The sequence below is a fragment of the Enoplosus armatus genome, chromosome 6 (genome assembly GCF_043641665.1).
Source record: "Enoplosus armatus isolate fEnoArm2 chromosome 6, fEnoArm2.hap1, whole genome shotgun sequence".
NCBI classification, from domain to species: Eukaryota; Metazoa; Chordata; class Actinopteri; order Centrarchiformes; family Enoplosidae; genus Enoplosus; species Enoplosus armatus.
This window is the reverse complement of record NC_092185.1, coordinates 26,946,697-26,960,351: the sequence shown is the minus strand read 5'-3', so window position 1 is coordinate 26,960,351 and position 13,655 is coordinate 26,946,697. Positions and strand designations below refer to the sequence as shown.

At 40.3% G+C, this 13,655-nt stretch overlaps 1 protein-coding gene across 1 annotated transcript in view; it reads left to right on the top strand.

Annotated features, from left to right (window-relative positions):
• Positions 1–13,655, top strand: part of LOC139286362 (cytosolic carboxypeptidase 4-like) — a 178,700-nt gene that overhangs the window by 72,512 nt on the left and 92,533 nt on the right. The window contains exons 6-8 of the mRNA XM_070907118.1: positions 2,945–3,153; positions 5,269–5,434; positions 5,993–6,060. Coding sequence (XP_070763219.1) covers positions 2,945–3,153; positions 5,269–5,434; positions 5,993–6,060 — 443 coding nt within the window. The remainder of the gene's footprint in view (positions 1–2,944; positions 3,154–5,268; positions 5,435–5,992; positions 6,061–13,655) is intronic.

The window sequence follows — 13,655 nt, the reverse complement described above, 5'->3', positions numbered from 1 at the left end:
GTATGTCAGACACTATGTAAGACACACTGGACAGGTGGTGACAAACCACCCTATGTCCTCCTCCAGTGAAGGCCACCAGAAATGCTGTCTGAGGAGGCTGACCCCCAGGTGACAACCACATCTGGAAGAGTGCTCCCACTGCAGGACCTGTGAACATAGAGGGGTCGGAGGACAACCATCAGGGATCTGCGTGCCCTCTGAAGCTTGTCTGACCTCACTCTCGATGCCCCAGGTCATGGCTCCAATAACGCGGGAAGAAGGCAGGATGGTGGAGTGGGTCCTGGGGGCATGGTCTGGCTCGAACTGCCAGGAGAGGGCATCCAGCTTGACGTTACAGGAACCAGGGCCCACCTTGCTTGTCGGGAGTTTAGCCTCTTGGCAGTTCTGATGTATTCCAGGTTCTTGGAATCAGTATGGAAGTGCAGAAAACAGAACACAACCATGATGTGTAACATTTTTCATTATCAGTATCTTTGTGCAGGCCAGGAGAATAAAGAAAGAAAAGATCTGCTGCCATCCGGACAGAGACCTTGGCAGAGAGATGCACCCAGCATGTATAGGTCTTATTATTATTATTTTTTTTTAATTAAAGTAAAAAATCTTATTGTTTTCTTATTAAATGATCTTGATTACTTTACCACATGATAACATGTAGCTCATCTTTATGTCTTCCTATCTTTCTCTTTACTTGCTTTTACTGGGAGCACTTTCTGAACGGATCTCGTCACAAGAGGACCTTGTTCACTGCAAACTGCTGATAACTGCCTTCCAGCACCAAAACACAACGTCTAGAAGCATGGGGACATACATTTGGGTAAAAATCTGTTTAAATCAGTCAAAGGAAATGAAGGACCAAACAAGACAAGATAATAAGACAACAATTAGCCACCAGCAGTGGTCTAGACAGTGAACACCCTCTGTCACCATGTTTTCTGTCAAGGCAGGCAGTAATTCATACGAGTGCTGGAAAAAATGAACAAACAGTTTTGAGTTCACTACATACAACCTTACAACCAAGCATGACAACCTTAGTGATATAAACTCATTTGAGTACTGATGCAAACTGTGTGTTTACTTTAGCGGTGCAGCTAGTGACAAGCACATTTTCCCCTCCATAAGCTCACTGCTGAGGTCACTACAGCAAACCTCTATACTGGACTTGACTTGACTGCTGAGGATACCAACTGTACTTGCTGCCACTGACACTTCTTGTGCATGCTGAACTGCTACCTGTATGCAGAAATCATTTAGAGTCAGACAGTACTCAAGATCAAGATATACTAATATATAAATCTCCATAGATAAATTAGTTTTACTCTCAGTGTGTGTTAGCTTGTGGATACTATTCCTGGCTGCTTGTAAAGTTTGACTCACTGCTGCACTTTGATTGATACTGTGTGTTTTGGGTATTGACTTAAATACTTGAATGGTCTCCAATTAATTTCATATTTCTACAGTTATGTCATACTAACTAGCTCTTTTCAAGTATAAGGTGCACAATGTATAATAAAAAAACGTGCTCATCTCTAGGTCCAGTATTTCCACTATATTTAATTTATGTCCTTATGGCATGCTTGAAGTTTAGCTAACTGACTGGTTTCATCTGGCTTGATCGATAGATATAATTGGGTATCATCTGCATAACAATAAAGGTTTATGGAGTGTTTCCCAATAATATTGCCTAAAAGAAGCATATATAAGGTCAATAGTATTGTTCCACGCACAGAACCTTGTGGAGCTCCATGACTAACTTTGGCGTGCATGGAGGATTCATCGTTAACGAGTACAAACTGAGATCGATCTGATACAGGACTTAATGCCAATTAAATGTTCCTGTCTCTGTGATAGAATGTGTTGATCAATGGTGTCGAATGCAGCACTAAGATCTAACAAGACATGTACAGAATCCTTTGTCTGATGCAATTACAAGGTAATTTGTAACGTTCACCAGTGCTGTCTCTGTGCTATGGTGCACTCTGAAACCTGACTGAAAGTCCTTAAATAACTTATTGTTATGTAGAAAGTCACATAGCTGATTGGTGACTGACTGGACCTCTTTAGGAAGAGGTTTAATTACAGCTACTTCAAAGGTCTGTGGTACATAACCTGTTAATAAAGACAGATTGATCATATCTAGTGTTAACTAAGGGAAATTTTACCCTTAGCACTTCTTTATGACCCTCCACAACCCTTCCATGAGAGACCACAGGGACAGCTGAATGATTCTGAACTCATGGAGAGATCACCAAATTTAATAGATAAATTCTTCCTCAGCAACAACAAGCTCTAGCGCAGTGCATGCAGTCATTTTGGTTTATGATGATCTTCCAGTACACTCAGTGACTTCTTGCAGAATGTTTTATCTTTTACACCACATTAAGCATAAATGCCTCTGTGAACTCTACATTGAAAGTTGATTTGAACCCAGGACCTTCTTGCTCTGAGGCAACAGTGCTAACCACTGAGCCACTGTACTGTCTCAATGGCGCTCTGATTGCTTACAGAGCAACTCAAACAATTAGATAATACAACAGCCATGGTAACATGTCTTTTAGACAGTTGTTAAAACTATCTACTAGGAGACATGGTGGGGCTACACAAGCCTATGCTTAAACATAGTGTGGGGAATGAGGAATGCAGTGGTATAATGTCTGATGTGGTTGTACATATATTTTAGTCAGTATTTTCACACAGCCAGTTTACCACTTTGACCTTCATTCTCCAAACTGTGGTTGAGACAGATGTCAATATCTGAGCTATGTGAATTTTTTTTTTGTCATTGTTTTTCCTCATTGTTGGATCAGTTCTTTCAAATGTTTGCATGCTCATGCAGCTCCTTTGTGGGTTGCAGAGTGGATGCAGAGCAGCTGATTTCAGCAGAAGAAGACCAGAACATACTGATGTAATTTCTTCCCTCTCCTGTGTTTGTATCTCTCCCTCACAGAGGCTAACGTTTGCTCTGTGGTATCTAAGGGTTACATCCCTGGCCTCTTGCGGCTTTACGAGGACTGGCACAGCAAGGATACTCAACATGTTGCCATAGAAATATGCCACGCCCTGCTGCGCTGCCTCCATAAAGTCACCCACAGTACTGCAGGCAGACAGGCTTTCACATCCCAGGGAGGCAGCAGACTGCTATATCAAACTACACAGGTAAAGTTCAAATCCTCCCTTTCCTGTTTTGTTGTTGTGATTATTTTTTGTCTCTTTCTTTATGTTGGGATAGACTGTGAGAGATTGCAACAGTAGATGTTTCATATTCACTTTCGTATATCACAAACTGTCACAGTTTGCTCCTCCAGCAACCCAATCTAGAAATTTTAAGCATCAAAGGTCCGACCCAGGACCGGAGTCAGGCCAGGTCAAAATGATATTCAGTCTAACTGGGTTGGGTCAAACTAGATTCGTCCAAATGGTGCTGTAATTTAGTTTTTTTGGACCATTTACTCCTTTCTGTTGTGGTTAGGCCACCATGGCATATCTAATTGTTTGTTATTATAAAAGCTATGGAAACTCATTGAAAATGATACTAACTTTGGCCTACTGCAAGTGGTGTTGACAACACATGAGTGGCTTCAGTCAGCGGCAGGAAAACTTTTTAATCAAACCAATTTCTTTGGAATGGAATCGTGCCATCTCTGCTCACAGTTGTGTTCATCAGTTCTTCACTGTTCACAGAAGCAACAACACTCCCTTCTAAATGTAACCTATAGAGATGGACAACTTGAAGAAAATGATGACTTAAATCTAGCCTGTCTTTCTTTTCTTCAGGAAAGGGCCATTGTATGAGCTTAGTAATGCACCTTGTCCATCATCTTCTTGTGTTGACACACCTCAACATGCATTTTTTATATCACATGCACATATTTGCATTTCTAGCATCTCTGTTAGTGCTTGTCTAGTGAATGGAAGTTGTGGCAGGTATTGGAGAAGCGAACTGCGATTCTTTAACCGATGGGTGAAGGCATATGTGAAGACAATGAAGGCCTTACTTTTCTTCAAATAGAGATGAGAGACCATGAAAGAAGCCTGAGGCCATTTAGAAAGTGAAGGCTTAGTGCCAAATTAAATTCAGAAATTAAAGCCCTTCATTAGAGGTTGAAATGAACTAGGATTTGTCTCTTTCATCAGTATGAGACATAATGTGTCATGCACTTCAGTCTTTACAATGGTCAGAAAGATCAGAGAGTTAGACTTTTCCTCCCTCACTGACTTACAGGCAGCGAGAATAACAGACTGGAACTTAAAAGACTTTGGTCCTGGATTGTAGAGAAACACACACTTGGCTCAGATTTGTACACACTTGTGGAAACACTGATGATGACCAATTGGATGTGAAGAACACACAGTCCTAACCCAGTCCACCAATGACAGAGACATGTACTGTTGCACATCAACAACACACTACAAAAGTAATTTAAAGTAAGCAATTTGAAAACACATGCAAAGAAACACGCTGCAAATACAGAAAACACCACCAAACACAAACACACTGCAAATACAGAAAACACAACCGAACACAGAAACACGCTGCAAATGCAGAAAACACAACCAAACACAGAAACAGGCCACAAATACAGAAAACACAACCAAAAACAGAAACATGCTAAATTCAGAAAACCAAACCAAACACAGAAACACGCTGCAAATACAGAAACACAACCAAACACAGAAAATACAACCAAACACAGAAACACGCTGCAAATACAGAAAACACAACCAAACACAGAAAATACAACCAAATACAGAAACACAATGCAATTACAGAAAACACACTGCAAATACAGAAACACAATGCAATTACAGACAACTCAACTAAACACAGAAAACACAACCAAATACAGAAAGACACTGCAAATACAGAAAGACATTGCAAATACAGAAAACACAGCCAAATACAAAAAACACTCTGCAAACACAGAAAACACAACCATGCATTTGTGAATCAAGCCATGGCAGAAAAGTCTCAGTTCACATATGACAAACACTTTATAAATGCAGGTTCAACAGGTTGTGGATTTCTACAACATTTATTTCAAACAAGAAATATTTGTGTGTGCATCAGAAATATAAGGGGGGTTCCCCTGGGGTCAGCTGAGAAAATAAAAAGCCATGTGTAAATCTATACACTTGGTTTACAAATCCAAGCCCCAGGGGGGCTCATTTGTGTTCCAGTCTCCTACAGGCCTGCTTAAGAGCACTTTTCATCATTATCTGACTAAAGTGTTTCATGTTGCGTCCATGTTATTTACGTTTGTTTCTCTTCAGACATGTTTGTTGAGTAAAGGTCTGGAGTCTCTGGTGGAGCCCTCTGTGCAGCTGATGAGGAAGTGTCTTCCTAAAACTCCCCTACCACTGACATCAGATCAGTCTGCATACACCTTCCCCCTGCCGGGAAGGCCACATGCTGTCCCTGATATGGACATGGCACCAGGTATAGTATCAGTATTCACTTCATGTCAAGAGTCACTTAAGCAAAAGCACTGTGTGGATCTGTAAAGTATGTAAGAACAATATAGATAATGACAAAGGTACTCTCAGGCATACTAAATATAACAGACAATGCAGTACTTTTATTTTTGGAATATTTTAAGGTTAACTAGTTAATATTGCAACTGGCTGACTGATCACATTGGAGCTAGCACATATTATAAAACTAAGCTGAAATAATGCAGTGTGTCCTGTAGAAAGTATTATGATTAAAAACGAAATTAGAAAACACTCAAAAAACAACCAAATACAGAAACACACTGCAAACACAACCAAATTCAGAAAACACAACCAAATACAGAAAACAAAACCAGATATAGAAATACGCTGCAAATACAGAAAACACAACCAAACACAGAAAACACAATCAAATACCAAACACAGAAAACACATGAAACCAAATTCAGAAACATGTTGCAAATACAGAAACACAACCAAATACAGAAACCTGCTGCAAATCACACATATATACATTGGCTGCCCTGTTCTCTGTTGTATCCAGATGAGAGCAGTGAGGAGAGTGATGATGAGGAGACTGAAGATGACCAAGAGGCAGACAGCAAAGACTATGTAAGTGTCTGTGGCTTTATGTTTGAGATTTTTTTTTACGTACTTTCAGTACTTTTGGTTCCTCAGGACAGGTTTTCCATCATGAGGGCCAATTAAATTTTATACAATTTTATTCATATAGTGCCAAATCACAACAAAGGTTGTCTCATGACACTTTACACATAGAGCATGTCTGATGGTGTTGATTAGTAGAGAAAAAACTTTTTTTTTTTAAATAAATTGCTATTGATTAGTCTAAAAAAGTAGTTAAGTTTGTTTAATTTATGTCACATGTAACATGGATACCACTTAATAAAGGCAGCCAAAAATATAAATATGTAGCGTAGGCCTAAATACAAATTGATTAAAAATGAAGTAGAGGGATGATACTCACACAGACACACATGCACTCTGAGGGGATGTGAGATTTGGCATTCAAACTTTCATTTTGTGTTATTACAAGCGATTATCTATTCATAGGTTATGTAAATGCATATTCACATTTTCTGTTTCATGAGCTATTAAACAAAACCAGACATCCCATCTTTATTTTTTATGGACTTGCGGGTCTGTGTACACTGCTCCTGTTGGTTCAGCTTCTACTGGTCCAGCATCAAAATCAGCATGTTGACCCAAAGCTTCACATTCTTCCTATATGGTTAATTAAACATTACATATCACTAAGTGTAGTCAGCTCTCAATGAAGTCCAAGGAGTCTGTGGACGTTAAAAGGGTCAGGGCTAGGTTGATGCCGTGCACAAACTGTCATCACTTTACTTTCTATTAGTGTCCTCCTTGAGTCCTGCCAGGGCCTGTTTGTGAACCATGAAATCAGGAACGGTTCACTTATTTTATTATTGAAAGAGGTAAGTATGTATGCAAGGATTGCAAGTTTTGTTGATTTATATGATGAATCAATTTCATTACCAGATTCAGACAAGTGTTTTGAGACGAGTGGACACCAGAGCCACGTGTTCTGGCGTTGTTCTGTATTTGGGACATTTTGGTCAACATGTCATCCTGAAAGTTTGCAAGCTTTTGAGCAGGCTCTGCACATATCCGTGCAGCAGAGATCATGATGGAGCCTTGTACAGTGCACCTTATCTGAGCAGGTACACATGCAAAGCCCAGTAATCCTTGACATCTTCACTGCTCGTTAATCACTACTGACAGACAACCCGCTGCTCCTTCACGTCTACAGTTGCCCTGTGCTGCATCATTACCGCGTTGCCAACAAGGGGGACACTTAACACCCAGGAGTTGTTGTGAGCACCAACAACCACCAGGTGGCATCCGTGAGCAAGGTGGAGCCACAAACATCTGCCGCTTATCATTGGTGCCATGGCTGCTGGCATACTGACGCTGGCAGTCATAGTTGTGCAAATATAAATATGTGTCAGGCCAATAAATATATTAAAATGCAGCGGCTCTGCTCCTCCTCTGCATGTTTAAAAAGATGCTTCAACCGTGACACCTGCAGGCAAGAGGGGACAGGGCAGTCTAAGTGAAACGGTGGTGGGGAGTGGCAGAGGAGGGCTGGCTCCTGCTGTCCTCCTTAGGACGGGATCTCTTATATCAATTTAATGTACTTCATTTTATTCATGCTAATCTGTTATTGGCCAAAACACTTAAAGTGATGCTCCAATGGAGGACGTCCTCCCTAACCAATCAACAACCAGGATACAATATTGACATTGCGTTGGTCCAATGATAATTTACAGATTTCATCTTCAGTTCTCTGCCACTATACTGTATGTGAGAGTGACCACCAGTTGATCACTGGGTTGGTTTTCCGCCTCCTTAATTTTTTGACTTACCAGCCACCACTGACACATACATACATACACATATTTATAAAAATACACACATATGGACGCCTGTTTACACACATATAAACACACAGAGATATAAACAGGTTAACATAAGCAGTGTACAGGTAAGGTGTAACAGTGTACTGCCCAGCAGCAGCTCTGAGCTGATTTAATTGCCGGTCAGGTCAGGTCCTGATGTGATTTACAGATCATTTCAGGTAACAGGTCAGTTTTGGTACTGGATTTTGCGGGTGTGGCACAGGTACAGATTTGCAAACTGGACCATAGACTTTTCTCTCCCACTCTCTCTCTCTCTCTCTCTCTCTCTCTCTCTCTGTCTCTCAGTACGGTTAAGTTGAGACAACTATAACCACTTGGTTAAGGTTAGAGAAAGAATGTGGTCATGGCAAAGAGAGCTGAGGTGACATTGCAATATTGGAAATCAGGCCAGCAGTACTATGCTAACGCTCTGTCGCCCTCTAATCTCAGCAAAGACTTCTGTACTTCAGTGCAGTTCACAGCAGGTTTATCAGTCCACACATGCTCAGGTGAGCGGAATACTTGTGTGCTCCTGATGTAAATGCCACTTTGCCACTGCAAAGCCCTACACCGCTGTCTGCTGGGGCTGACAGGCCTGTGATCAATGCATGCTAATGACTTAGTGTTTGTGCTGGCTGTAAACAACAGGTAATGCTGATTTCTGACCTCCATAACACACTTTGTGGAATGCTGTTATCTGGAAGGAAAACTTTCCACCTTAATTAGAATGAAAACACTTAAGGTGTAAAGCCATTCTTCAATACACTGACTCACTAAAACATATAACAAAAGTATAAGGTAAATGTAAGTATTAAATGGTAAAATGATCTCACTTATCTCACGCTTTTCAACCTTCACGGTTCCCAAAGCAACTTAGGGTTCAGTGTCTTGCTCAAGGACACTTCGACATGATGGGGCAGCCGGGGCCCCCAACCCACTCTAACCAGCTTTACCTCCCATGCAACAGTGCTAACCGCTGCGTCACCATGCCGCCCATACTAGAAGACAGGAGACGTGTTGTATTATTTGAGGGTGTTTCCGTCCATGTGCAGGAAAATTGTAGCCCTTTTAATACATTTAGACTTAATATACTACTTTAAAAAGTCATGATTTTTAGTGTCAGATGGGTGGTCAATGATCCTTTCATTTGTTTGAAAATAAAATAGATTTGAAGTAGCTCAGCTTAGAGCTATTTGTCCAAATTTGACTGCTGGAGTGTTTCGTCAGTGTTTATAACCCAAACAGCACAATTCACTGTGCGGATCCTCGTTGTTGCAGTCAATCCAACACCTTTATTCCTTATCAGAGATGCCTGACAAAAATACAAAACTGTAATAATGTTGATTACAACAGGACTGTCTCTTTTCTGTGCATATGATGAGGAAAATGGATTTCATAGGATATCAATCCAACCACCAAAAGAACAATGGCAAGGGCAAATGAGAGGGAGAGCAAAGGAAAAACAAATTATACAGGCTAATAAATAGGGTAACAATCAAATGAGTTGAGGAGAGGGGGAGAGGAATACAGATGATAGTTTGGAAGGGGTAGAGAGAGATGAAAAATAAGATGGGATAGAGGAATAATGAAAGGGAAAATAGAGTGTAGGCGGTCCCAGTATGGAGAGAGCGTCTTGGGAGAGGAGGGAGGGAGAGGAGCTGTGGGGGCAGTGGATGAAAGAAGAGGTACAGCAGATGAAAAAGCCGACAGAACAGAGAAGGATTTAAAATGAGAGAGCAGAATCTGAGGAGGCTGAGGAGGGAGTGACAGACACTACAAAAGCTGAGGTGGAGAGATAAGGAGAAGAGAAATGGAAGCGGGAATGATGGGAGAAGTGGAGAAAAGTGTGAGGCACAAGAGATATGGATAGAAAGAACAATGGAGGAAAGGAGAGGGAAGAACATTTTGAACGTGTAAAGGCTCAGTAAAAACTGGTTTGAACCAAAAAGCACGACTTTGAGGCCTGTAAAATAAAAAAACTTACTTGTGGTCCAAACTAGCAAGCAGTCTGGTGGGGAATGAATGGAAGTGTGCCGTATATGCTACTGGGCTGATGGGGAAGTGAGAACAGGTTTGCAGGTGGGTGGTGGAGTTCAGGTGATGGGGAATGGGGGGAACACAGGGGTTACTGTAGGGCAGATGGGGAGACAAGGAATTTGGCTGTTATTGTGACAGAACAGGTGCAAGGAGGCAATAGTTGGAGGAAAAACAGGAGCAAAACATCAGGACTATAATCTGATGAAAGGGAGGAAAAATTATTTCACTTTTTCCTGCTGCACAGCTGTTTGTTTCTCTTTCATAATCCCTTTGCCTCCATCCAGATCCTCTCCTTGCACCTCCTCTGTTCTGGGATTTGAGGAGCCTCAGTGAAAATCACCTGCTGGTTGTCATCCAAGATTTTTCCATGGAAGCAGAGACGATGACTCAGAACATACCTTCAAAATTGGTGCCTTTTGTGAAATTTACCGTTGTGGATCTACACTGAATAGTGTAGATCCATATAGATCCTGATGTCTATCTGTGTGTCAGGATTCACCACTGTTCTATATCTTAGTGCCGGTGCGTGTCAGTACTCCTGAAAAGCAGCTATTTTATCACATTGCCACATACTGACTACTATGGGCTGCTAAATGCACCTGATGCTGCGCAACATGCCAATATGTTTCACTGCCACAGTTATTTCAGCTGAAATTGTTGTATTTTCCGAAATGCTCCTGTTTCACTTTGAATGCTTTGCATAGAGAAATCTCCTGGAGACTTTTACTGTGAAACAGGAAATATTTGTTACCAAAGTTAGCTATGTCGACTGGCACCTGTATCCTTGTGTACACAATAAATGCTTTTTTCCCAGTGGATCAGTTTTAGATATCATATAGTAATATTATTATATACTGCAGGGAGAAGTTATAGAAGAAACACAATAGAGTTGTGTTTCTGTGGTCAAATGTACTACAGTAAAAACCAAACAAACAATTGATGGGTTTTTCTGTTGCTCATGGCATGAGTATCTCTGTGGGCTACTGTTTGTGACCGGTAGATCTCATGTCATATTTGGACATGAAAAGTGATGTTTGCATGGAAAAGGTCAACCGCTGCTCCAGTCTGTCAGCTCAGCATTGTGGATGGGTTTGCAGGGGTCGTACCACAGTACTGTTTTTATTTTTTACCTCCTGCAAGGTACCCACGGCATCTGTAATAAAGAAACTGAACATGTTTCTTTTCCCTCTATTTTCCTCTCAGTGTGCACCAGATGCTCTCTACAGGGGTGACACCTTTTTCACCTCACTTCAGTTTGCAGGCTGCTGCAAAACCAAACCACAGCAACAGGCATTAGTCAGACATGCTTGTGGTGGAACATTAACCTGACTTTGGTCACTAACAGAAAGCAGATCAGTCTTTTTTCTAGGTCAGCTTTACCAACACTCCAGAAGTAAATAAGCACAAACTAGTAATGTTAAAAGAATAACTTGATCTTCTGGGAAATATGCTTATTTGCTTTGTTTTCAAGAGTAAGATGAAAAGATTGATACAATCTCATGTCATGAGTGCCCCACCACTTTAACATTACACTTCTGCAACATTGTCAATCTCATAATTAATGCAGTAGAACCAGAGCCAGAGATATCATCTCTTTTGTTCCACACATTATTCTTCTTTGTCAAAACCTGGCGCCTACATTACCCCAAATGCAACATTTTCAAACTTGTAGTCTTCTGCCTCAACCAATTCTGATTTAAGTGACATCACTTGAGGAATTCATTTGACTGCACACAGCTCCCTCTGGAGCTTATACAACTTTTCCAACACCTGGAAACACATGCTGACGTGTGAGAACTTTCCCTTTAAGTACAAAGCATGAGTCAGGACATGGCTAGCCCAGCGTAGCATAAAGCCTGAAAACAGGGGTAAACATTTAGCCTGGCAAAAATGAAAATACACCTACTGTACCAGCACCTCTAAGGTTGTCTTATTTACATTTTGCTTAATGGTATACAAAAACCTGCACGTTAAAATTAGTTTGTGGTATTAGGGGGTGTTATGTGCTGGAACTGTTTATCCCTCTGCTCAGTACAGTGCAGCGTCCCCATCTACAGTGTGAGTTGCTGCTAGATACAGTTGGTGAGCACAGGTTGTAGTACAAGTACCACACTTTATGCGCACAGAGGTACAAAACTTGGCAACCTCACTGTGATGACAAAACTCAACAAGACAGGAAGCAGCAAAGTCACTGCACCACAGTGTTGTTCAAAGAGATCTTTGTGAGAAGGATTTGTTCATAGCACACAGTGACTCAGTCACTGACTAATGCTGCATTTCCACTGTGGCAGTATGTGGTAGACAGGAAAAAACGTGATGTTTTTTGTTTTCAACAGGGGACTGACAATAACTATGCCAGCAATGTTGCTAAGAACCACCCACGATGCCCAAAGATACAGAAAAATCCAATTGTAACTTTTCTATTTTGGTCCGAGAGAAAAGAGATTAAGGTCTGGCTTGACTTACCTTTACCTCAGCTTTTATGGTAGGGACTATATTTAATGACTTCCTCAAAAACACGTGAGATATTTTCATAAGGGAAATGTGGACTTAAATATAAAAAAACAATTAAAACAATAGTATTGAACTGGTGACATTACAAGAGTTCTATACAGAAGTTTAATATTTTTAATAAATGTATGGCTTGTAGTGGATAATTTCACATATGCCATGACCACCAGCCAAAAACTACAAAACTGCATATTATTGTTTATTCATATTTTGGGGCAATACACGATTTAAATAGAAACTCAGTAGAAATTATTCTGTCTTTGTTATTTTATGTTTATCTTCTCATTTTGTTGAGTTATTCTTGATTCATTGAATCTATTTCCATTCTTTCTCTGCTCTTCATTTAATTTGTCATTAGGTTCTATCTGTAAAGACTGAAATGTATGTTGACGTCCATGTTCTATTCATTTGGAACACGGATGAAAACACTACATCAGAAACATGCTGTTATCTTAAAATAATGCACGATTTGGTGATAGTGGGGTTGATGCTATACATTACTAAAGTAGCTCAGGAGTAGGATCTCCTTTCAACACAACCATGATATGGAAACGTAAATTATTTCACTCTGCTTCCCAGTAACCTCTCAGCTGCTGAATGCAGCATTAAGGTGCTTTCACTGGTGAATCTTAAAGTTTTATCTACTTAGTGTTTCCTGTGTTTATACAAGTTAATACATCTTACCAAGATAATCATTCCCTACGTCATCCGGTATAAATGGTCCTCATTTCATCGTTGTATTCATGGCTTCATTCATGCATTTTTTGATTGTTCATCGCTGTATTCATTATATTGATTCATGGTTACATTTATTCATTAATTTGTATGTTTAGTAGTTATAGTTGTGTGTTTGTAGTGAGTAGTTTATTAAATATTGCATTTATAAAGAACTTTATTGTGTGGTTTGTGTGTATGAAGTATTACCGTCACTGTACACATATCAATAGCTCTGTAGCAACCTTTTAGACTGAGACTGAATTGATAAATTCATTGGCTATCATTTTCCCCTCGGTCCTCATTTTCTAAGGGTGGTGCCTTGTTATTTAAATATAAATATTGATTATTTCTGATAGGCGAAGTTGAGGGTCATCCCTCCACTTCATTTTGTAGCAATTTGTATTGAGGCCTATGCTACATACTTTTGTTGCTGCCTTACTTACGAGGTATTATCGCTGCACTATCCATGTTCATGTTTGTCACATTTATTCAGACAGCAAA